The 26,055-nt window shown below is 41.6% G+C and overlaps 1 protein-coding gene across 2 annotated transcripts in view; it reads left to right on the forward strand.

Moving 5' to 3' along the window:
• PLA2G4A (phospholipase A2 group IVA) overlaps positions 1 to 25,952 on the forward strand; it is a 307,311-nt gene extending 281,359 nt beyond the window's left edge. For both annotated transcript variants that reach the window (XM_050961422.1, XM_050961423.1), the window contains exons 15-18: positions 6,028 to 6,212; positions 12,307 to 12,502; positions 12,754 to 12,911; positions 21,738 to 25,952. In XM_050961422.1, coding sequence (XP_050817379.1) covers positions 6,028 to 6,212; positions 12,307 to 12,502; positions 12,754 to 12,911; positions 21,738 to 21,869 — 671 coding nt within the window. In that variant the 3' untranslated portion in view covers positions 21,870 to 25,952. The remainder of the gene's footprint in view (positions 1 to 6,027; positions 6,213 to 12,306; positions 12,503 to 12,753; positions 12,912 to 21,737) is intronic.
• The last annotated feature ends 103 nt before the right edge of the window (positions 25,953 to 26,055 follow it).

The raw sequence follows: 26,055 nt of genomic DNA on the forward strand, positions 1-26,055 counted from the left end.
ATCATGCTCTTTTCACCTTCTCTTATTAGCATGGGGCAGAAATGAGTCTTGCCAATCAACATCATTTTCTTCCCTTAATGCTCCCCCTTCAATCCCATCTACAAATCCTGTCCTTTCCCTACTCATTGAATTTTCCATAGTAGATCAGCAACAGTAACAGTTAGTTCTTATATAGCATTTTTCATCTGTAGATCTCAAAGTATCAGCCTCTGCCTCCAGTCTTGCTGCTCTGTTTTTTTGCTTCTCTCCCAGCTGTCTGGGTGTTTCCTCCACACTGTGTGGAACACTCTTACTCTGCTAGTCCACTAAGACACACCTTTCTCCTCATTAAAATCTCTACCTCAGCATGACTGATCCATTGGGCACATCCACATGTCTTCATATCTAGTCCATGTGTGTGCAGGAGGAGGAAGTTTGCATTTGTTACTTGAGCTTTTAAGTGACATCTGGTATTTACAATTCCATAATGACAAAGTGACTCTCTAATGTGTATTTGTTAATGTAACTATCCTTTTGAACAGCTCTATAGTAATTTCTGTCTGTTCTCCACTTTCTAAATATTATTTTTCAGCTCAGAGGTGTTTACAACTGGATAATCTTAATATTTATAGTAGTATTTATAGTGCCTAAAACAGGCAGGAAAGTGCTTAGTAGATCTGTGGAAAAAATAACTTTTGATTAAATGTGGTATGTTTAAGGCACATCAAACCCTCAACCTCTAGGGTTTTCATTTGGATTGAAATTGAACCTCAGATAGACAGAGATCTGCCTCTGCTTGAGAGAAATATTTGACTATGGGTCATTTGGAGTTTCCCTAGCCATGTTCTAATAGTTTTTTTGCTGTTGACATTTTTTTTTTGCATTTCTAAGTATTTGCTCACATTACAAGATCAGAATCCAGTCCTGCAAGCTACCAAGCATAGTGCTTATGATTATGAGTAACCCCTACACTTTGCTCAATAGTAACTATCAATAGAACTGGGCCCTCAGTGGTTAGGAACAGAGGGGCTATACCAAGATGAATTATTCAGTAGTGTACTTTTGATACTACTGATGGATTTATCTATATTTGTACAAGAGCCTGGGAGTCTAAAGGAGTGGCTTCAAAGGAACCTTTGAAATAAATTCAAAATATTACATGATTTTTCATGTCCCTTATCCATGTTGCTATTATCCGTGGTTTTAAAAATAATATAATTTGACCAGAATTAGCAATATGTTTTCTTTTTGTTTATTAATAGGAACATTAAACAGACCTGAAATAAAGGCAACTTAAAAAACAGAGCTGACATTTGTGTAGTGCTTTTCACTTTGATCACTTCACAAACTTATAAACTCATAGTATATGTAAAAAACCAGGGCTGCACTTTGGCATACTTGACAGTCAACAGTGGGCATTGAACTCAGGACCTGCATCATTGAAAGTACAGGCATCTAATGCTTCAGCTAAAAGTAGCAGCTGGCAGAAGGAAATACAGTAGTTGAGACCAACCACTAGAAAGAGACATGACCACATGCATGAGTCCAGGCCACTGTATTATACATAAACAATTATCATAAAATACATATAAACATGAATAAAAGCCCTATATGTTATAAGACACCATAATCACATTAGATCACAAGGTGTGTTAGAAATTTTCAAGAGAAGATCATGTGATTCTCTGCCTCCCTCCCCGCCCTTGTGTGGCATGCAGGGGTTATGTTGTTAAATACCAGCCAAATCAGCCTGATAAGCCCAGAAGAGTGGTGCGGTTGGGAGAACAGCCAGGCAACATACTTTAGCGTCCCATTTGCAGGATTGCAAATGCTACATTGTGCAGTTGTTTCTAGGTAAGCTTTAGCAAGGAGTGACTGGCAAGACAGGAGAGTAAGCAGAGCTGGGGACGGGTGCTGTATGTGGTATTGTGCTCAATCAAATCATCAAATTAACCGGGAAGAGAGCTCCACTCTTTGGGACACTTTTCCCAGGCAGGCCAAAAATCCACTCAACTTGATGACCTGGAGAGACAGAGGAGGAAGAACAACTTTGAGCCGGAGGAGCCCTGCCTCAGCAGGCATACGGGGCATGCTCCGGTTGGAGAAGGGGCTTAAAAGGGAGTATCCTCAGCACAGCAGAGTGGTGAGCAGAGAGAGGCAGATCTCCCTAGGCAAAGTGAACCAAATTGTGGAGTTCTCTTTCCAGTTAAATTTGGTAGATTTGTTACAGAGGGGTTATGTCAGGAGAGCATTGCCAGGAGAAGGACTGCTGCATGGAGCTGAGACTCCCCAGCCTGCAGAGTCCCATGGGTCGGGTTGCGAGGGACAACCACAAACCACAACGTACCCTAAGGAAGGACAGAACAGTAGAAAGAGACCCAGGAGAGTGTGTTAGCTGGACCACAAGTAGCAGAAACCTTCTTTATGAGGGTCTTAGAGTTGGAACCCAGTGATGTGGTTGGGCTCAGGTTCCCTGATCCCCTACCACTAGGTAAGACTGTCACCACAAATTCTAACTGTTAGGTGGGGACGCACCCCTGCTCACACTTGTTCATGGAACTGCTATATGTTCAGAACAAACGGTTTTCGCAGCTCTAGATCCTAGTCTTATTGCAGGCAATCCCTGGGACTATTGCCACTGACTTCAAACAGGCCAATGTTTGGCTCTAATCCTTTGGAGCAGGAACTCCTCACTCTGACACTTTTTATTTTTCCATTAAGAATTTCAGCTGTTGAAAATCTTTGAGCTTTGATTCAATTAAAACTCCAGACATGCTTCTGCATCCAGTCTGTAATATTGTATAAACATATGCTTCCTCAGCTGGATGGAGTTTTATTGAATCCAGTCCTTCAGTGTGGCCCGAGCTGTCTGCTTTTATTTTAAGTAGAATTGCTATCTAACTTTTGCCCACAATTTTTTTGTTTTTAAGAAATAACCTCAAATCTGCTTGAAAACTCCTGAATAATTTATTTACAGCCTCACTGTTGATCTATTTCTGTGCCTTTCTATTTCCAACACCCTTTAAAACACTCTTGAGAAAATGCCTACTGAATAACAAAGGGGAAAAATTATCTTTGCTTCCTTATTTCAATATTTATGGAAACTATATTATGGTAGATGCATGTCAGTTGTGAATGCCCTTTTCAGCTCCCTCACTTTCCTTTAAATTGCTTGCCTTGACAAGGAGCATCTGGAAATAAAAAATGAGGACATCTGTTATAAGCTATACTTGAAACATTCTTTCTTCTAAATCAAATTCTTGTGTATTGGATAGTCACTCTGTGCTGGCCCCACACAGATTCTATTAATTTATGACTGTTCTTTATGTTTTACTGTTAAAAAAGATTTCATGTGATAAGAAAGTCTCTTAGGAGAGATGCATCTTTCTTTGATGAATTCACATGTAATAAATCCTTCCATTTTTATCCTACGTCTCACAGAGAATAGATTGCAGAATTCCTAGGAATAGAAACTAGTATCTTTTTTAAAAAAAGAAAACCTGGACCAGCCATAACTGATCTCTCTCACCTGGCACCCTGTCTGCAACAGTGGCCAATGCTGATGCTTTAGAGAGAGAGAGGCAAAAAATCCATATAACATACTGTGATTGACTCCAATTCATGCAGTCACTGTGAGTGCTGTGCTACATAAATCCCCTAGTTTGGGCTCAGTACAGGGGTAGCTTGGAGAAATTTAATGGCCTATGGTATATAGGAGGTCAGACTAGGAGATCTGATGGGTCCGTTCTGAAATTAAACTCTCCGAATCTGTTTGGTAGCATGCTGGCCATGCCACACATTTGGTGGCAAGTGCTATAGGTGTTCCAAGAATTAGGCTCTTCAGGTGCTAACCTTTGGGGAGTTCCCATAAACATTCAGAGTCTGATGAAAAACCCGGGATACCTTACAAGGGCTACCAGAAATGCACAGAGCAGTTACCCTGGGCACCCCTGCTTTAACCTACAACCCCAAGATGAACCAACAGTTCCTAACCCAGCCCCTAGGGGGAGTGCAGTACTAGGGTACAAAGGGCAGCTCCTCCTGCCTGGCACTAGAGATCATATTCTCTCCTTCTTTCCCTGTATTGTTGATGCAGATTAGGAAGCAATTTTAATATTGTCAGCTGTTACTTTTGCTGATATAGATGGAGATATAAAGAATAGCACCATCAATGCAATATAGAACAAGTGTTAGTACAACTGGTGTCACTGGATTTATTCCTGGAGATGGGAGACCCTAGTATCATCTGTGAAATCAAATGTGGTGTTCTGCTTAGCATTTTGGAGCACTGATAAATTGAAAAAGAAGACTGTACTAAGTAAAACCATTTTGGGGGAAGAGCCATTGTTGCACCTCTCAACAAGAACTTTATTTTGGTCCCATATTAAAATTTCATACATTTAAATAAAGAAAGATTTTATAAATTGATGAAGTGATTTAATTTTTTTTTTGTGTTTCTAGTGAAAGCATATGGTTAATAAACAAACAAACAAACACAAATGAAACACAATCATCGTATCAGTAAGAACTGGAAAGGTAAATTGGCTGCAGTATAAACAGAAGAAAAACAGATACAAATGACTTTTATTTTCCAGGCTGAGAGAAATGTAAATACATACAAAGTAAATCTGTGTGTTTTTACACTTCCAGTAATGTAAGGTGTCATTAACATATAATGTAACCAAATTTATTTGCCTGTGACTTAAGTTAAGAGTAGCTTTTTAATAAGGCATAGAGAAATATTGTTCTGATGTCTGGTTAGGTCTCAACAGAAGTTCTGCATCTCAGTCACGTATTGCTCTGAGAGAGTTTTCCCTTGAGAAATTCAGGTACAAAATAGAAAATAGGTGCATCATTTGATGAATTTGTTCTTGGGTAAAGAGAAAAGAATCAAAGTACTTGATTTGAGGCTTAATGGGCAAATTTTCTTCATGGAACCTGAAGTGCAAGGGGCAACCTGGTTTTTAGGAACTGGAGTAAGAATCAATTTCCATTCGTTTTTCCTTACATGAAAACACCTTTGCAAGGGTGACTATTTACTCTGTCATCTGTGTCAGGCATGGATGATTGTTTAACTCAGAGGCATAGAGTTTAAGGCCAGAAGGGACTACTAGATCATCTAGTCTGCCTTCCTGTATAGCACAGGTCATCTGCACTTAAACGCTACCCTGGATTGGTAGGTATTAGAGGGAGAGACAACAGAAACAAATAATGTGAGCACTCAGGTGTTCATTCCTTGGACTACAGTGCCCTCTGCAGACATCGCTGTTTAAATCAAAATTTCAGGCATCTTTAAATTAACTTTGGGAGCAAACCACGGTTTATGATTAGAAGTCCTGTTACATGGTACAATCAGATGCATTATGAAGGAAAAATCATTCTTCAGAAATATCTTTGAGACCTAGGAGAAAATATTCAACCTCTACAGGGAATGTTTAGCAGTATCCAGAGACTAGGATGGTGCAAATGGACATGGAGAAATCTCCCTCTCCCCTCCTTCCCCCCCGGAACTCCTCCCACATGCAGATTGAGCTTTGGGATCAGGGAGGGAACACTGCATGCTTTTGGGCCTGTGAACTCTGACTTGACAACTTTTTCTGTAAAACAATATTATGGTTCTGGCCAATGTGACAAGCAACATGGTAATGTGTTAATTCATGCCTAAGGTCTAATTTCAAACACTAGAGCCTTGAAAGGATGTCGACACAATGTTTGGTTGTGCAGATTGGCACCGAAGGACATACAGTGAGCATTTATGATTTTGCAGTCAGATATCGGATTTGGATAACCATTTGCTTTGGGTTCCTAGGGGGGCTAATTCCTGTCACTTTGGAAGTCATCTTATTGTGATTATTTTTAATACACGTTTTTTGTTAAGACTTCGTACTTTACAGTAGATCACATTAGGCTTACATTTAGTTAAGTTACTTAATGCAATTGTCATCCATAGCTCTGAGGGAGTCTACAGTCCATTAGAAGTGTACTTTACCAATTCAATTACTAACTGTTGGGGATTTTTGGATTTGTTTTTTGTTTTGTTTTGCCTAGATCCTGATGAGTTTGAGAGGATATATGAGCCACTAGATGTGAAGAGTAAAAAGATTCATGTAGTGGATAGTGGGCTCACCTTTAACCTGCCATACCCCCTTATCTTAAGACCTCAGCGAGGTGTTGATCTCATAATCTCCTTTGATTTTTCTGCAAGGCCAAGTGACTCCAGTCCTCCTTTCAAAGTAAGTAAACCAGACCATTCCTTCAGTTTGTGTTATCATTTTTAAGGTGGTTAGGCCCAGATTCTCAAAGATATTTAGGCATCTAACTGCAGTTGATTTCAATGGAAATTATGCACCTACGTACTTTGAGAAGCTAGGCCATACTTTTTATCCTCCCATCATGCTGATGGAAAACTCCATTCTTGTGTGGCTTCCATACCCTGCCATTCACAGGGCTTTTTTAAAAAAAAGTCTGACTTTGATCCCATCATGGCCCAGCTCTGAAGTAATTGACTTTCACGTCAACAATTTTCTGCTCAGCCTCCAATTCTGCTCTCTTTACTCAGGTTATTAATTCTACTGAAATAGAAGAGACTACTACCACGAGGAAGGCAGTGGGATTTGACCCTCAACAAAATGTCACTTAAAAGAATTCCTCACCTGATTTTTTTTGGAAACTCTGCCTGCACAATGACATGCAGAGTTTGTCCCTTAAATCTTTTTTTGAAACTACATACTATGATCTGTTGTCTCCTCTTGTAAAAAATGTTTATAATCCATATTAGGCAAATAAGTTACTTACATTTAATAATAATAAAAATAAAACAATACAACACAAATATAGAAGAAAATACCATATGCCAGTTCCATAATACAGTAGAATTACAATAAGCAAACACCCAGAAATCTGAACTGCTACTTCAGTCTTCTTTTGATGTCATGTGTATCTCATGTTAAACAAAATACAAAAAGATAAATTCTTAATGTAAGAAGTGAAAAATCATCTCCTTTGTTATCTGTCATAAGCTACTCATTAGATCGTCTATGGAGCGTGTATCAGTTTGTGTACACTGAACCATAGTGCGAGCTATGGGGATGTGAACTGCAGAGCACACCAAAGTGTTGCAATCTTCCTGCCCTGTGTGGATGCAGTTGGTGCAAACAAAAAGATTCCTAGTTCACATTAACGCAGTCTCTTTCAAACAGGAGGATGCTAACGTGAACTAGATACCTTTTAGTTCATGATAGCAATGTCCACACAGGACAGTTAGATCGCAGTACTTTGGTGCATGCTGCACAGTTCACACCCCTATAGTCCGCACTGTGGTGCAGTGTAAACATAACGTAACCTTAGTTTACATATTACTAGGTGGTTGTTGTAAATAAATAGTTAATAGGAGTAATGTTTTCAGAAGTACCTGTCTTATTTTCAGACATGACTGACATATTTAGGGCTGGATGCACCGATATTTTTTGGTTCTGATATTTATGTGATATTGAGATCCTCAAAATTTCCACTCAGCTACCACCTAAATTCCCTAGCCTCCTAAGGGCTTGTCTACACTTGAAATGCTGTAGTAGCACAGCTGTAGCGCTTCAGTGTAGACACTACCAATGCTGACAGGAGAGGTTTTCCTATCTGCAAAGGTAATCCACTTTCCCAAGAGGCGGTAGACAGGTCGACAGATGAACTCTTCTGTTGATCTAGTGCTGTCTACAGCGGGGATTAAGTCCAGTTGGCCTGTTCAGAGTACACCTACTTGATCAGACTTTGCACAAAAGAAAGCAAAGTCTGACTGATCAGGAAGTTGGTGGGAGGGGCGGCTGGTTGAGGAGGTTGGAGGGTAGTGTGCGTGTGCACATACATACGTAGGTACCAGCTCAGTTGCCCAGTGTCAGGGCTCTCACCTGGGATGTGGGAGACTTCAAATCTCCACTCTACTTGATTTGGAGCAGGGACTTGAACCCAGATCTCCCACATCCCAGGATGAGTACCCAGGCCATTGGCTGTCCCTCTCTTGTTTTTTTTGTGAGAGAGGGTTTAGGTGCCTTGCTCTAGGAGAAGGTTCACAGCTGTGAAGGCCGAGTGGAGATAGGCATCTTCATCCAGCCTGGAGTTAGCTGCTTAATTACCTCTAAGGGGTGAGGCTTAGACCACTCCCCTGTCCTCAGCATTTCCCATGGGCTACCTTATATGGCTCCCCCTTTCAACATGCTGACTACTGTGAATCCCTCTCTGAGGCACCTAGCTCTCCTCATGCACTGTACAGGGAATAGAAGTGCCTAACTTGGGATTGAGGATTCCATTGGATTGCCACACCTAAATCCTGCTATGATTTCAATGAGATTTAGACTCTGATAGTGCCTGAGTCACTTTTGAAATTGAGACTTAGGCTCCGAAGTCACTTAAGTGCTTTTGAACATTTTACCCTAAATGTAAAAGTATGATTACAGATCAGTAACTGGCCATAAAGGCTTTAAATGAAGAAATGGCTAGAAATTTTAGGAGTCCAATTGTTGTGGCTTGGAGATTTTTCATCAGAGCAGTTCTGGTTGTTGGTTTTTAAAGTATCCAGTGGCATGTGATAGAGATTTAGAACACTCTTTCCCTTTGCCATTCTGACTTCTTTCCAAACAAGAGATTTTCAAACCAAATGAATTTCTCTGTCACTAGTTTAGACATGGAGGACCTGGTCTGACTCTCAGTGAATTCAATGGAAAGGCTGAGAAATGGATCAGACATTATGACTTCTTCAGAAACTCCCTGCCAGAAAGCAGGTTTTCTTTATAATCCGAAAGCTGCTAATTTCTCCAGCTCTAAGCGGAAGTCATTTCTACTTATTATGTTATTAATTAATTATTAATATAATATTATAGATTGAGCACCAAGCATATGCTTGACACTGCACCAGCATGGGTCCCTGTCCCTTGTAATGTAAAATCTAGTGCACTGATGTGAATTCAGTAGTATTGAATGGGTTTAACTGAGATGAAAATTTGGCACTGTGCCTGCAGGATTAATGGGGCTATTCTTCAAAAATAGATGATGATCGTTGTCACAGTTCAGGGCAACTGCACCTATATCCCCCTCTGTAGTCTAGCAGGAGCACCCGCTGTAGCAGCTTCTGGCTCCCCAGCTGTCACCTCTCTTGGGCATAAGAGTGGCCACACTGGATCAGGCCAATAGTCCATCCAGCCCAGTATCCTGTCTTCCAACAGCGGCCAGTGCCAAATGCTTTAGAGGAAATGAACAGAACAGGAACAGGCAATCATTGAATGATCCATCCCCAGTCATCCACTCCCTGCTTATGGCAAACTAAGGCTAGGGACACTTACAGCATAAGGTTGCATCCCTGACCATCTTGATGGAAAGCTGCTCCTTTCTCCCTCTTGACCGGGGTATTTCTAGGCTGCACAGTTCCCTGCCTGTGCTGTGAATTCCCTAGCAAGTCAGACTGCCTCAGCAGGCTTGCTTTATCTTTTTCTCAGAGGCTATAAGCAACGTAAATGCCCACCATTTTAAGTTACCACACAGTTTTTTTCTAAGCAAGCACTTTTATTCTTGCAGCAAAGGCATTACAGAGAAAACTTATTATAAACAATGAAAGAGCCTACATGTATGCTAATAAGCTAACTAGAGGTCACCTTCTATCTCCACAAGCACTTTGGTCAGTGTCAGTGCTTCCAGCTCTTCCCAGCAGATTGGGACCACTCTTGAACAGAAGGTCCTCTCTATATGCTGGGCCAGAAAGAAGGTCCTGTTGTGATTCAGTTTAAACTCACTCTATTTATCCAAAAATCCTTTGTCTGTGGTACCTCTCTTTAGGTGTTACAACCTAAGTAAATTTACCTAATCCCTCCCCCCGCCTCCCCACCACACACACACACACACACACACAGACACACACACACACAAGTTCTTCGCTCGAGGGAAGGGGCTGTCATTACTCTCCTCTATGGAATTACATACAATCCCTGACCCACAATGATACATAGATTTAATACAGTAAGATTTTCCAAAGAGTTTGGAGGAAATTGCTATATCTGTTACAATAATGATGATTAGGTAAGAGGAAGCCTGCAAAATGGATTGCATGGTGTCATTCAAAAGTGAATCAGATATTCTGCTAGAAAGTACTTTCAGGAAAGTGACCCGGCCTGATAGATGGGGTTGCAGAGTGAAAATTGTGGCAGTTTGAGAACTGTTGGGACCTGATCTTCCTTCCTGCATTTTCACTCCCTTTTACTCTGCCAGAGTGATGTAAAGTGGCTGTAGTACACATGAGAGTCAGGTTCTTTGTATTCACGTAGGAGTTAGGTGAAGTCTACAGTTTGTTTGGGAAAAGGGAGGTCGAAGTGTACGTCAATCTTACTGTACCACAAGAGTCTCAATCGTATTAGAAATAGCATGAGAAAGGTCCAAGTTTATAACTGTTGCATGTTGTAACTACTTAGGAAGGTGGTTGCTGTGTAGCTGACGTAAGAATTCTTAAGATTAAACACATACACATTAGCAGCTGGAAAGAATGTAATAGCTGGAATATGAACCAGAATTCCTATGCTCTAGCTTCATAGAGCAACTCCATTATATGACTTAGGGAATGTCTCTGTATCGTCGTGTAGAGATTTATCTTTGTTCAGTCATTGCAATACAGTTGATCATACAATATGCTGGAAGTGAAACAGACTTTTCAGTTGTACCATTGCCAAAGTTAGCCCCATGTTTCATCTAGGATTTTCTAAGAATAGTCCCATCCAACCTAAACTAAAGTACTCACTGCAAAATAAAGGTTAAATGACATTATTTCTTAAGTGGCAGGAGTGGAATGCCTTTACAATCTAAACAGACAGACAAAACATGCAGACAGCTCTAAATGACCAGAGAAAGTTTGTGTTTCCCAGGAATGTTAAAGCCAACAGAAAAACAATAACAGCAAGGAGATTTTCATGGGATATTTAAAGGGACACCATCAATTTGAAATCCTAGTCAGTTGTTAAAAGTGAGCTTAAAATAGTGTCAGGGAATACACCTGTTTTGGAGACCCACTGAAAATTGTTGTGGTTTTACAACCACAGTGTCAATTAGAAAAGAAAAATTTCTCTCTCTTCTGCTGCCATGTGTAAGAGCCACTCAATCAACATTGACCATTGACTATAGCTGTAGACAATTGCAAAGAGTCAACAAACTGAAAAAATAGAGAACTTCTCTCTAATCTCTTTCAACTACAGTAATCAGGTACTATTTGTAACAATAGTAGATTAAAAAAACTCAGACTGTCCCTGTACTTGGCATGCTGCTTAGATCTTCCCTGCATAAACACCCCACCTCAACTTAATTGACTGAATCCCGAAGTCTAATGCTTAATTAGGCAAAATTTTCTTGCAAATTTGGCCCATTTTTTGTCATTAAGGGAGCGTAGGGTCCATTGTCCTGATTAGCTAGAATCATTGACTTCATAAAGTCATTGCCACTGAGACATCTTTTCTTTTCTCTCATTTTTATGTTTTCCCAATAGTGTTGTCTGTGCAAGGTTTTAAGTGCCTACTCCTGTACTGCTGTTTGTGTACTGAGCTTTCTGTCTGTTGGTAGGTATTTTGCATGCAGATTGGAAGGTAGCATATAGCAATATTAAGATATTTATTAAAAATAGCAAGAGGGTTTCATGCACTTTTAGACCTTCATATAAATTCCATCAAAAAACTCTAAAAGCCATTTAGAAGCTTGGCAAAGAACAAAAATGAAAGGCATCAAGTTTTGTCTCAAAGTGATCTCTTCAAAGACTGAGCTATTAATTCTGAACACTGAAGTGTATGACAGAAATACTGACATACCTCCACCTAGCAAGCAGCTATAATCTGTAGACGGTAGTTTACTGCTAGCCGCTTTCACTCTGGCAAAATGGACCTGAGCCAAATTCTTCACTGATGTGTACACTTTGTGCAGCTCCCATTGACTTGCTTTTCACAGAGCACACATCAGTGCAGAATTTGCCCTTTGTTTGCAATAGATTTGAAATATGGCTTATGTCTCCAAAACATAGTGAAATCTGCCAGCTGAAGACAATGACTATATTCACCCATTATTATTTCATACCCACTGCCTTTTAGTCTCTTGTGTGTTCAAAATGGTTTTCCAAAGGAAAATCCTATTTTGTTCTGATTATATTTAGATAACACATGGTTAAATATAGACTGGTCTTCCCTGCCATTCCACAGTTCGCCCACATTATGTGCTTTTGAGTCATTGTCTTTGTTTATCTCTGTGACCCTCAATAGAAAATCCCCAACTGTGATGGTTGTTTGTAAACTTTTGAAACTTTACTTCCTTTTTTAGGAAATTTTGCTTGCTGAAAAATGGGCCAAAATGAACAACCTTCCTTTTCCAAAAATAGATCCACATGTGTTTGATCGAGAAGGCCTGAAGGAGTGCTATGTTTTCAAACCCAAGAATACCGATACAGAGAAAGACTGTCCAACCATCATCCATTTTGTTCTGGCAAACATCAACTTCCGGAAATACAAAGCTCCAGGTGTGTTTGTAATAGACACAAAGACACTAAATCTTGGTGTTCCTGGAAACAAGAAATTAATACATCAGTTGTTACATTGTGAATACTTTTTATCAGAAATACCTAGAAATCTTTCCATAATTGCCATGAATTTCCAGAGCCCCATATAAAAGCAAGTTATTGTTATATAATTTATACTTCATCTCTTAAAACTTTCCTTTTATTTTTTCAAAATGATAAAATATTGTCTCTGTTTTTTGTTGTCTCCATAGGTGTTCCAAGAGAAACTCAGAAAGAGAAGGACTTTGCTGACTTCGATATTTTTGATGATCCTAATACGCCGTTCTCTACCTTCAACTTCCAATATTCCAATGAAGCTTTCAAAAGGCTTCATGATCTAATGGAATTTAACACTCTGAATAACTTAGATGTAAGTACAGTGTAAAAATGTCTGATTTACACCAGTTCAGAGGTGCTTTAAGGAGTCCACATGGTGATGGGATTAACTAGAGATGAGAATAACCCACTAAATTTACTGGCTAAAAATCTTTAATTTTTTTTTCTACCTGTGTGCGGAAAAGTGGAAACTTGCACAAAAATGTATTTTTTATATGCAGTTAGCTATGCTGTTTTGCATTAATCTTTTTTACACAATTCACAAAGGAAGCACAGCCCAGCTGGTAAGATGGAAAAGTTCATTTTCAAAAAACAAAGTCAGTTAACCTTTAAGGATCCTATGGTGCCCTTGATTTGTGTGCAGAATCCCATTGATCTCAATGGAAGCTCTACAGACCAATTTGAATGTAGAGCACTACCTATAACAGGGAAGATAAATAGCACCATCTCCCAGCTTTCTCACTAACTGGCCAAATCAACACCTTGATAAAGGCAACTGACAAGACCAAGTGACGTTGGTAGGGAGAGGGAGAGGACAGCTTGCCTTCTCCATTAAGGCTCCCATTATTAATGGCATCTTGGTTCTGGAAAGAGACTGAATGGCCATGATGACAAAAAATGCCCATTTCCATGTGCAGCTGATTGTATCCCTTAGTACTAGACACAAACCTGTCCATGGCCTTGGTGATCCATTTATTTTTACTTCTAAGCTTGTTTATTGCAATACCTTATATCTGTGACAAGCCACACACTGAAAAAGCTCCAGTGAGTAAACAACTAGCATCTCATCTTGGCTTGCAACTCTGGACTCACTGTAACACTTCAGTCAGTGCTCCCTTCTGTACTGGCTCCCCAGAGACTACAGACTGGTATCTCTGTTTTGATATTCAAAGCACCTGCATGGGATTTGGTCCTAGTTCACTGAGAGATCACCTTGACCTTTCACAACCAGGATGCTTCATTTCACTTGAACTCTGAAGCAGCTGGACCAAGACTAGGGAATTGACCTCAACACTTTCAGGTTTTACAGGCTGGCTCACAGCCCATTAAAGTCAGTGGAAAGACTGACATTGATTGTAGTGGAAGTTGGGTAAGGCCCTAAATGAAAAATGTTCAATTAAGCTTTCCCTGGATAAGTTCTTTATGAACTTATGCTTCCATGCAATGCACACAGAAACACAAAAACTGTGAACTAGTGGAGATATTTTCCCTGCAGACTGGGAAGGGAGGGAGAAAAGAAGTACACGTCTACCCCAATATAACGCTGTCCTTGGGAGCCAAAAAATCGTACCGCATTATAAATGAAATCGTGTTATATTGAACTTGCTTTGATCCTCCGAAGTGCACAGTCCCACCCCCCCAGGACGCTGCTTTACCGCGTTATATCTGAATTCGTGTTATATCGGGTCACGTTATATCAGGGTAGAGGTGTAGTTCTTTCTATTTTAACTGCTCAGATACTACACTGATAGGGTCCTGTATAAAGCAGGGAAAGAGGTGGATGAGATGGGCAGTGAGATTCAGAGAGGAGAATTTTGCCCTTTCTAGTGGCATCTGGTCTTAAAGTCTGGAATTCCAGAGCTGCAGTAAATACAGTCATGCATGATGATCTCTTCTTGTAACTGTGTAAGCTCCGAGGTAATCATGCTGCTGAAATAACAGAGATATTTTCCATTAAAAAGAAACAGCTAAAGAATGTCTCAGGAGCTATAGAACCATAGAAATGTAGGGTTGGAAGGATCTTGAGAGGGTATCAAGTCCCTTCACTGACAGGGATTCCACAGCCTCTCTTGGAAGCCTATTCCAGAGTTTATAATCCCCAGATCCTTTTAAGCAGCATTATTTCCTAGCCAGTTATTCCCTGTTTTGTAATTCTGCATTTCATTTTATATGTGTATGAAGATTATTTTAATGTACTGATAGTTTCCTGCCATAACAGAAAAACTGGATAGCGTGTAACGAATTCTATAATGCTTTTCATGTCTGTGTTCCTGTGCTTGTTCAGAGTTCATTCCAATTTGGGTTAATATTCTAATCAAAGGGTATGTCTACACTACGGGATTATTCCGATTTTACAGAAACCGGTTTTTTAAAACAGATTGTATAGAGTCGAGTGCACACGGCCACAATAAGCACGTTAATTCGGTGGTGTGCTTCCATGTACTGAGGCTAGCGTCGATTTCCGGAGCGTTGCACTGTGGGTAGCTATCCCATAGCTATCCCATAGTTCCCGCAGTCTCCCCCGCCCATTGGAATTCTAGATTGAGATCCCAGTGCCTGATGGGGCAAAAAACATTGTCACTGGTGCTTCTGGGTACAGCCTCAAACCTCCCTTCGTGAAAGCAGTGGCAGCCAACTGTTTCGCGCCTTTTTTCCTATATGAACTGTGCAGATGCCATACCACAGCAAGCATGGACCCTGCTGAGCTCAAGACAGCAATCATAGACGTTTTAAAGACCTCGTGCATTCTCATGCAGTCTATGCTGAACTGGGACCTGCAAAGCCAGTTGAGGAGTAGGCGGCTACGGCAGAGCGGCGACAAGAGTGATAAGGACATGGACACAGAATTCTCTCAAACTGCGGGCCCCGGCATGTTGGAGATCCTGCTGGTAATGAGGCAGGTTCTAGCCATGGAACGCCGATTTTGGGCCCAGGAAACAAGCATAGACTGGTGGGATCGCATAGTGTTGCAGGTGTGGGACAATTTCCAGTGGCTGCGAAACTTTTGCACGCGTAAGGGCACTTTCATGGAACTTTTTGACTTGCTTCCCCCTGCCCTGAAACGCCAGAATACCAAGATGAGAGCAGCCCTCACAGTGGAGAAGCAAGTGGCAATAGCCTTCTGGAAGCTTGCAACGCCAGACAGCTAGCGGTCAGTTTGGAATCAATTTGGAGTGGGCAAATCTACTGTGAGGGCTGCTGTGATGCAAGTAGCCAAAGCAATCATTATCATAGAATCATAGAATCATTAAACTGCTGCTACGAAAGATTGTGACTCTGGGAAATATGCAGGTCATAGTGGATGGCTTTGCTGCAATGGGATTCCCTAACTGTGTGGGGCGATAGATGGAACGCATATCCCTATCTTGGCACCGGAGCACCAGGGCACCCAGTACATAAACCGCAAGGGGTACTTTACAATGATGCTGCAAGCACTGGTGGGTTACAAGGGACGTTTCACTAACATCCACGTGGGAGGGCCGGGAAGGGTTCCTGACGCTCGCGTCTTCAGGAACACTACTCTATTTAAACGGCTGCAGCAAGGGAATTACTTCCCAGACCAGAAATTAACAGTTGGGGATGTTGAAATGCCTGTCGTTATCCTGGGTGACCCAGCCTACCCCTTGATGCCATGGCTCATGAAGCCATATACAGGCAACCTGGACAGTAGTCAGGAGCTGTTCAGCTACAGGCTGAGCAAGTGCAGAATGGTGGTAGAATGTGCATTTGGCCATTTAAAGGCGCGCTGGCGCACATTAGTGACTCGCTCAGACCTCAGCCAAACCCATGTCCCCGTTGTTATTGCTGCTTGCTGTGTGCTCCACAATCTCTGTGAGAGAAAGAGTTAGACCTTTATGGCAGGTTGGAGGCTGAGGCAAAACACCTGGCTGCTGATTATGCACAGCCAGACACCAGGGCGATTAGAAGAGCACATCAGGAAGCGGTGCGCATCAGAGAAGCTTTGAAAACCAGTTTCATCATGGGCCAGGGCACTGTATGACTGTTGTTTGTTTCTCCTTGATGAAACGCCCCTCCCCCTTGATTGACTCATTCCCTGTAAGCCACCCACCCTCCCCCTTCGATTATCGCTTCTTCTTAAGGAAATAAAATCACTTTCGTTTAAAAATCATGTATTCTTTATTAATTAATTATAAAAAGAGGGCGAGAACTGACAAGGTATCCTGGGTGGGGTTTGGGAAGAGGATAGGAGGGAAGGAAAAGGCCACTAAAAAAATTTCAAAGTAATGACAGCCTTTTTGGTTGGGCTGTCCACGAGGGTGGAGCGGGCGGGTGCACGGAGCCTTCCCCCACGCATTCTTAGACATCTGGGTGAGGAAGATATGGAACATGGTGAGGTGGGAGGGTGGTTATACAGAGGTTGCAGTGGCACTGTAATATCCTGCTGCCGTTCCTGAAGCTCCACCATACACCGGAGCATGTCAGTTTGATCACGCAGCAGCCCCAGTGTTGCATCCCGCCACCGCTGATCTTCCTGCCACCACCTCTCATCTCGAGCGTCTCTCCTCACCTCACGTTGATCCCTCCTGTCCTCACAGTCATGGCATCTTTCCTGTACTTTGATAACACGTCCTTCCACTCATTCAGATGAGCTCTTTCATTGCAGGTCACTTCCATGATTTCCGAGAACATTTTGTCTCGCATCTTTTTTTTCCGCCGCCTTATCTGAGATAGCCTTCGGGATGGAGTAGGGAGGCTTGAAAAATTTGCAGCTGCATGAGGGAGGGAAAAAAGAGAGAGAAGTATTTAAAAAGATACATTTTACAGAACAATGGTTATACTCTTTCACGGTGAACAACACTATTCACCTTACATAGCACATGTGATTTCACTACAAGGTTGCATTTTGCATCTTAATATTGAGTGCTTGCAGCTCTGGTGTTAGAGATCTCACAGACGCAGGTCTGGGCAGCAGAATTCGGCTTGCATGTGGCCATGGTAAGTCATTGTCTTTCGTCTTCTGCAGCCTTCATCTATTCAGCGCCCTCCTTTCCCAAATAGCAAGCAAAGTCCGTTGAATGCTGCTTCTTTCCTGTTAATGTGCAGCAGCAGAAACCAGCCCCCTATCCAGTTCTCTGGGTTGATCGCTTTACCCCTCCCCCCACCGCGTGGCTGGTATCATAGAAGATCACTGCTAAACACCTCCCTCCATCCCCCACCGCGTGACTGGTAGCAGGGAAGATCTCTGCTATCCAAACGCGAAAAAGCTCAGGGCCAATCACTCCCCCCTTCCCCCTGCTTGTCTACCTGCAAGGAAGGATTTCTTTTAAGCCACAGGCAAACAGCCCAGTAGGAATGGCCATTTCTGTCCCCTTAATTAAATTCCTGAATTTCAACCAGGTTACCATGAACGATATCACTCTCCTGAGGATAACACAGCGAGATAAAGAACGGATGTTGCTTGAATGCCAGCAAACACCGGGACCATACGCAGCTAGGCTTTGTCATGCAATGATACCAGATTACTTGCTACATGCATGGCATGGTCAAGTGTCCTACCATGGAGGACGGAATAAGGCTGCCCTGCCCAGAAACCTGCTGCAAAAGCTTTTGGAGTACCTCCAAGAGAGCTTCATGGAGATGTCCCTGGAGGATTTCCGCTCCATCCCCAGACATGTTAACAGACTTTTCTAGTAACTGTACTGGCCGCGAATGCATCCCAAGTCCTGAGGGCAAATTAATCATTAAAAAACACTTGCTTTTAAACCATGTTTTATATTTACAAAGGTACACTCACCAGAGGTCCTTCCATGGCTTCATTGTGTGGGATAGTGTCTTGGGAGGGCTAGGAGGGTAATTCCATCAGGGTGAGAAAAAGCTCCTGGCTGTTGGGGAGAATGGAGTGTTGTGTGCTCTTTGCAAGCTCGTCCTCCTCTTCCTCCTCCTCATCTTCCCCGTCCGCAGAATCCTCAGCCATGGCTGAGATTACCACCCCCACCTCGGAATCCACGGACAGGGGTGGGGTAGTGGTGGCGGACCCCTCTAGAATTGCATGCAGCTCAGTGTAGAAGCGGCATGTTTTCGGCCCTGCTCCGGACCTTCCATTTGCTTCTTTGGTTTTCTGGTATGTTTGTCTGAGCTCCTTAACTTTCACACGGCACTGTACTGAGTCCCTGGTGTGGCCTCTCCGCATCATGGCCTTGGAAATTTTTTCAAATGTTTTTTCATTTCATCTTTTTGAACGGAGTTCTGTTAGCATGGAATCCTCTCCCCATACAGCGATCAGATCCAGTACCTCGCGTGCAGTCCATGCTGGAGCTCTTTTTCAATCCTCCGGAGATTGCATTGTTATCTGTGCTGATGAGCTCTGCGTGGTCACCTGTGCTGGTGAGCTCTCCACGCTGGCCAAACAGGAAATGAAATTCAAAAGTTCGTGGGGCTTTTCCTGTCTACCTGTCCAGTACATCTGAGTTCAGATGGCTTTCCAGAGCGGTCACAATGGTGCGCTGTGGGATAGCTCCCGGAGGCCAATACCGTCGAATTGCAGCCACACTAACCCTAATCCGACATGGCAGTACCAATCTGAGCGCTACTCACCTCGTCGGGGAGGAGTACAGAAATCGGTTTTAAGAGCCCTTTGTATCGATATAAAGGGCTTCGTTGTGTGGATGGGTGCAGAGTTAAATCGGTTTAACACTACTAAATTTGGTATAAATGCGTAGTGTAGACCAGGCCTAATCTGTTTTTTGTTTTTACTGTTCCGTTATTGCAATATCTGAGCTCCTCCCAGGTAACTGGGTGAAACCATTTGGTTCAGTGGCCTAGAGGAATAGGAGTGAAGTTCTGGAACAGCCTTCCAAGGGAGCAGTGAGGGCAAAAAAACCAATTGGCTTCAAGACTGAGCTTGATACATTTATGGAGGGGATGGTATGATGAGACTGCCTGCCATGGCATGTAGCAGATTTGTCACTGCTAGCACCAAATATCTCCAACAGCGAGTAATGGCACACTAGATGGGGAGGACTCTGAGCTGCAACAGAGAATTCTATAGGTGCATGACTGTTGGGTCTTGCCGAAATGCTCAGGGTCCAACTGACTGCCATGTTTGGGGTCTGGAAGGAATTTTCCCCCAGGTCAGATTGGCAGAGGCCATGAGGGTTTTTTGCCTTCCTCTGCAGCTTGTGACACGAGTCACTTGCTGGTTTAAACCAAAGTAAATGGTGATTTTCAGTAATTTGAAGTCTTTAAATCATGATTTGGGAACTTCAGTAACTCAGCCAGAGGTTATGGGTGTATTAAAGGCGAGGTTCTGTGGGCGAGGTTCTGTGGCCTGCAATGTGCAGAAGGTCAGACTAGATGATCATGATGGTCCCTTCTGGCCTTAATCTATGAAATGTATTCTGAGCTCTGCTACTTACTTTTCTGTGTGACTTTGAACAAGTGATTTCACCACTCTGTGGTTCTGTTTCCTAATCTGAAAATGGGGATAATGACATTTGCCATCTTTGTAAAGTGGTCTGAGTTCTATGGATGAAAGTTGCTATATAAGATACATAATACTTAAATAATGCTTTGGTAAATGAGCTCAAAATCAGTCTGCTAGAGACTGATTTGTTCTGCTGAAACTCCAGTCACTAAATGCTTTTAAGTTTGAGCTAGGAAAATAAAAGTATAATTTAAAACAGAAGTCATATTAATGATTTAATGTTACTATTAAATCTGAATATTCTTGTAGTGTTTGATTTACACCCCAAAATCAGATATGGACCAAATTCTGATTTCATATACTGCAGTGTAACTCCATTTACTTCAGTCATTATACCTGATTTACATTACTTTAAACAAGATCAGAATCAGGGGCCAAGTATATTTTTGTTCTAATGATTTCACTCAACAGTTGTAATTTTTTTCTGCTGCAAGTTTCAGATCTTTGTAATAAGTACATGATCAAAATATGCCACCTAGTGGCTATATTGCCTTCTACTTTCAACATCAAAGAATTAGGCTTTTTAACATAGACATTTTTTAAAGACAGTCTTCCTCTTTTGTGCTGTATAATTTTCTATAGAAGGCACCGAACATTATTTCATAACAAGATTGTCCACATAGCAGAATTGAAACAGCGGATGAGAAATGTTTACATGACTCATTCATGAGGTTCTTCAACTAATTCAGGTAGCAGTGCAGACATTCTCTTTAGATGATCCATGGAGTATGAAATCAAGCCAAAGTAGATGAATTTAGCTTTCTCTCTTTTTTTACCTGCTGCTGCTCTTGTGCTCTTCCCTTTTTGGCAGAGTGAATATTTGAGTTTGCAGTGATTTATAGAGGCAAAAAAAACCCTGACCTTTTTTCCTCCCCAGACTCTTGCATATCCTGGCAAATGACCTCTTTAAATGGACACGCATTTGCTTTTTAAATTTAGATAGGCAATCTGCCACCACTGTATGGTTCTTTACTGACGATCCTGGCTATTCCTCTGTTGACTCGTGGGCCCTGTTAAGTCCTCACAGTCATTAAGTTTATTGTTGTATTTTTAATCAAAGGGTAGAGACATTGCATGGACCAAAGGCTTGTGGGACTTTTAGTGTGACCAAAATGAGGGTAAAGGCGGGATGACCTAGGAATTAAACTGTGGCAAAATAGTTCCTCACTTTATACTCAGGACACACTAACTTCTTTCATTTTCAGTTATCAGGGTAGAGCCCCAAAATAAGACACTTTTCTCAATGTTTATTTGTCAGGTCTTTTAGTGCACATTGTTGATGCTATCATGATAAAAGGACTGTATTAGGACAAATCATAATTCATAATAAGCTACCATATTATACAGCCTTCTAATTTCAAAATTCTCCAGTCTTCCAGATGTCACCTATATTTTATCAGAAATGACTATTTAAAAAAACCAATAAACTAGTGATTTACCATAAGAGATTGAGAAGTAGTTAGGATTCTTTTTGGGGGAGATGTGTGTATGAGGAGAAGGAACGATATTCTTTTATTCAAAAATTTCAACATACGGTCTGTTTATTTGTTGTTAAAGCCCCTTCTTCTAAGCAATACTGGCTTGCTTCTGGTATTAAGAGCAACAGTTGTAAAAGCTGATATGGCTTTTTGCCATCAGTTAAAGAGCCACCTCCAGTGTCAATTCTTTGCCCTGAACTTTGACTCTGTTTTACAGGTGATCAAGCAAGCAATGGTGGAAAGCATTGAATACAGAAGACAGAATCCATCCCGCTGCTCTGTGTCCCTCAGCAATGTTGAGGCAAGAAAATACTTCAACAAGAACTCTCCAAGCACTAAGCATACATAGGATATGTACTGCAGGTGCCACTCCTTCAAGAAATTTGCTAAGTCTATGTAACTGGATCTGGACATGAGTTACAACATACCATTGCTCAGGTGAAGGGGCCATGCGAAACTGAGAGAAGCATTTTTTGTGAAATTGCATGTTTCACTGTGATTTTGTACTTTTTTACATTTTTGTTTTGCATCTGCAAACATTTACAAAATTCCAGCATAAATGGCCATTTCTTTATTTTAAAAAATACAGACTTGTGCATGCTTTGGATGCAAAGTAATTTGGTTCAAAATGCTATTTTTGTAAAACATCTGCCAATTTCATGAATATTTTCTCTCAATATTTTTGATTTTAAATGTTTGTTAAAGTGGCAACTGTGTCCAGGCTCCTGTAAGGGCCACACTGAAAATGCCACACGCAGGGCAAACTGCAAGGAACAGGAGCAGACAATCCCCCAAACTAGTGGTTTATCCTATAATTAGATTCATCAAACCAGTAACAAAACAGCTTTTGTAATACCACACTGGTTAACCAGAAGCCAAACACAATCCCCTGTAAACATTCCAGCCCTTGGCTCCCATCTAGACAACCAAGTCTAATACAGTGAGGAGTTAATGAAAACCCATTTCATTATATGTGAGCTTCTTTCTAATGCCAAGGGTTCAGACACATACTTCCAGGTCAATATGAATCTCACCCAAATACTACGCTGTCAGCCAATCTTTAGTAAACAAACTAAAGATGTAATAATAAAAGAAGAGAGTTATAAATGGTTAATAGATCACATACGTACAAATAATTCCAAGTCCTTATATCAAGTTTGTAGCAATGATGAAATAGATCGGAGTGGCCAACTTGTGGCTTCGGAGCCACATGCAGCTATTCAGACATTAATGTGCAGCTCCTTGTATAGGCACTGACTTGGGGGCTGGAGCTACAGGTGCCAAATTTCCAATGTGCCAGGGGCTGATCACTGCTCAACCCCTGACTGTGCCACAGGCCCTGCCCTCACTCCAGTCCTTCCCGCCCCCTCCCCTGAGCTTGCCGTGCCCTCTGTCCTCCCCCTCCAACCCCCGAGCCTCCTGCATGCCATGAAACAGCTGATTGGGAGGTGATAGGGAGGAGAAGGTGCTGGGAGCCGGGGGGGGAGGGAAGGGGGCGGGACATATTACGGTGGCTCTGTGGCAATGTACATTGGTAAATTCTGGCTCCTTCTCAGGCTCAGATTGGCCACCCCTGGAATAAATTGATGGCTTGTAGAGTCTCTCTGGTAACTTCCGAAAAATTGGAAGGTCCTCAGTTCAAAGATCATGATGCTCCTTTTAGTTGTAAACCCACAATCCAGAGAATTAGGACAGAAAATAGGCAAAATGGAGATATCTCAGGGTCCTTTATATCCTCTGCCATGTGCTCGGAATTGTACTGCCCCGAACAAAGCCCACAGTCCCTGTTTGTGGAAAGTTAGTGGCCCAAGATGGAGTCCAGGGTCACATGCATATATCATGTGCCTCTACATGTTTTGCTGAATCACGTGGAGTGGCCATTGGCTCCTTGCTGGCTGAGACATCCTCAGGAAGAGCTATCGGGATGGGATGAGTTTCTTAAATGGCCCTTTGTGATAGCTGAGTTACCTCGATGGGCCATCAATACATAGCTGTCTGGCCCTAATGTAAGTCCTATCTGGAGGATGTCACATAACATAGGTTTTAGATAACAGCACATAGCCAATATTCATAACTTCAGATACAAAGATGATACCTGCATACAAACAGGATAATCATACTTAGCAAATCATAACTTTTCTATTGGCACCTTACATGATTCACTGTGTATAAGATTTAAGGGAATTGTGTTAATGTGGTAAGAAGAATGATATGAATGGTCACCTTTCTTATAAACAGCATCACAGTGCCATTTTCTAATATGTGACAAAATATCAAAACCTTGGAATGCAGACTCTTGTGAGATAAATTTTACACATCTGTACAATTCAGGATGAATTATTTTACTACATAAAGGCAGTGACTTTCTTCAACACAATAAAACATTAAGGGCATAGATTTCATGAAGCTAAGGCCCAGATCCCATTCCACTTTATATCAATGGTAAAATTGTCATTGACTTCAGAGTAAACAAGGTTGGCTCCTTACTCAGTATCAACTTTCTAATGTATAAAATTTCTCAGCAGTTGCCAATTATTAGGGATAGTAATGTTGATTCTTCCTATAGATTTATTTTATAGATAACCCTTCCCTGATCACTGCTCTCCTTTGACCAGACTGACCATGCCAAAAATCCAGTATACAAAATCCCTAAGGGAGTTGCATTTCGAACTTTGTTTTTCTTACACAAAGAACATAGTGATATCTCTTTTATTTTTAAAAAGAGATTCTTATAACTAGTGGGAGAAAGATATTGTTAATTACCTTTACTAAAGATTATTGGTCCCATTTTCAGTTAGTGTAACTTACCACTGACTTCAATGGAGCAATGACAATTCACTCTAGCTGAAGATCTGTCCCCAAAACATTTTGAATTTTAATCTTGAGTATTTTCACAAAAATTAATAGCCGTTTTCCAGAACTATTCATTAAGGCAGCCTTCCATGTCCTCAGTGATTCATGTCAGTAAGTGTTAGCACCTGATGATAATTTTTCAATGATTCACATACTTATTCAGCAGCAGAAAACAACTTTAGCACTTCAGAGAACATGGATTTCACAGCAAAGATGATTTAAGGAAAAGGATTAAAATTTCTAGGTGACAATGAAAAATTCATCACTCCTTAACTAATGTAAAGTTTGAAATGTAACTTTATGTTTGTCAATGATGTGTGTGTCTGTGTATGCACCCGTGCACACATTTCTAAATTTCTCCTTGGGAGCTGTTATTTTCTGACATATATCACTTAACCTGCAGCAATGGGGGACTACGTTAGTGGTTAATTTGGAAAAGCACCAAACCCCGTTGTTAGGGGAATAAGAAATGCTTATACTCTAAGGTCAATTTCTGCTAGTACTTCTTTTTTTCAAAAACTGGCTGCATTTGGTGTGCAGATTTTATGTGCTTTCTAAAAGAAATAGGGCAATGAGATGTTTTCACAGAAAATCTCCATGTGGTTAGCACTTGAGAACTGACATTTCAACACCAGGTGCAGCAACAAAATTCCAAGATAAAGTGACTTGAGTTCACATCCATAGACAAATTCTGATCAGATTTTCTTTCCCTGTGATAGAACCCAAGCCATGGGCATGGGCTATGAGGCAGCACAGAATCTGTCTCACATTTTCGACCCATCCTTTGCACTTAATTAACTTGTCTGTTACCCTCAACAGCTCTTGGCAATCTCTAAAAAGTACTAGGACAAAATTATACCCTCAGGTGTGCATAGGCACAGTTCCAATTGAATCTTAGCTACTGAAGTAGGGCTGTCAGAAGGATAGACATGTTACCAGTAGGTTTAAAAGCTTTTATGAGGATGATGGTATCTCAAGGCTCCTGCTGTGAGGAGAACTGTGTAAACAAGGCCCTTGTTGTTAGTGAGGGGGGAAGGTTTTCTGTGTGAATGTATTATTTACTAATTTTATTTGGATAGCACTCAAAGAGCCCCATTGGGATCAGGGTCTCATTGTGCTGGGCACTGTGCAAGTGCACATAAAGATGTGATCACTGCCCTAAAAAGCTTACAGTCTGATTTAAAACAATGCAATGAGGGGGTGTAACGATCACTACGGGGAGGAGGGAAGGAGCATGATGAGGATGGTGAGATCTCATGTGACATAGGTTACTTGTGTGCACAGCTTGATGGTTGTGAATTAGATGAAAAAGTGTCTGGTTTACTTCTAAAAGAAGAATTATCATAGAATCACAGAATATCAGAGTTGGAAGGGACCTCAGGAGATCATCTAGTCCAACCCCCTGTTCAAAGCAGGACCAATCGCCTCTCTCTTGAGCTCTCACTTGATTGCCGCTCAGCCCAGCAGTCATTAGCTGGCTGGTTTCACATAGGTGTCACAGCAGAAGTGGCATTTGAAGTGGAAGAAGCTTTGTTCAAGGAGGATTTGCTATGTATGGTGGGCATTGCAGTAGGGAACTTAGCGCACGTCCAGACTAACCCGCGGCATCGGCGGGTTAAAATCGATTGCTCGGGGATCGATATATCGCGTCTAGTCTGGACGCGATGTATCGATCCCCGAGC

Source organism: Gopherus flavomarginatus, chromosome 7 (genome assembly GCF_025201925.1).
Source record: "Gopherus flavomarginatus isolate rGopFla2 chromosome 7, rGopFla2.mat.asm, whole genome shotgun sequence".
Classification (NCBI taxonomy): Eukaryota; Metazoa; Chordata; order Testudines; family Testudinidae; genus Gopherus; species Gopherus flavomarginatus.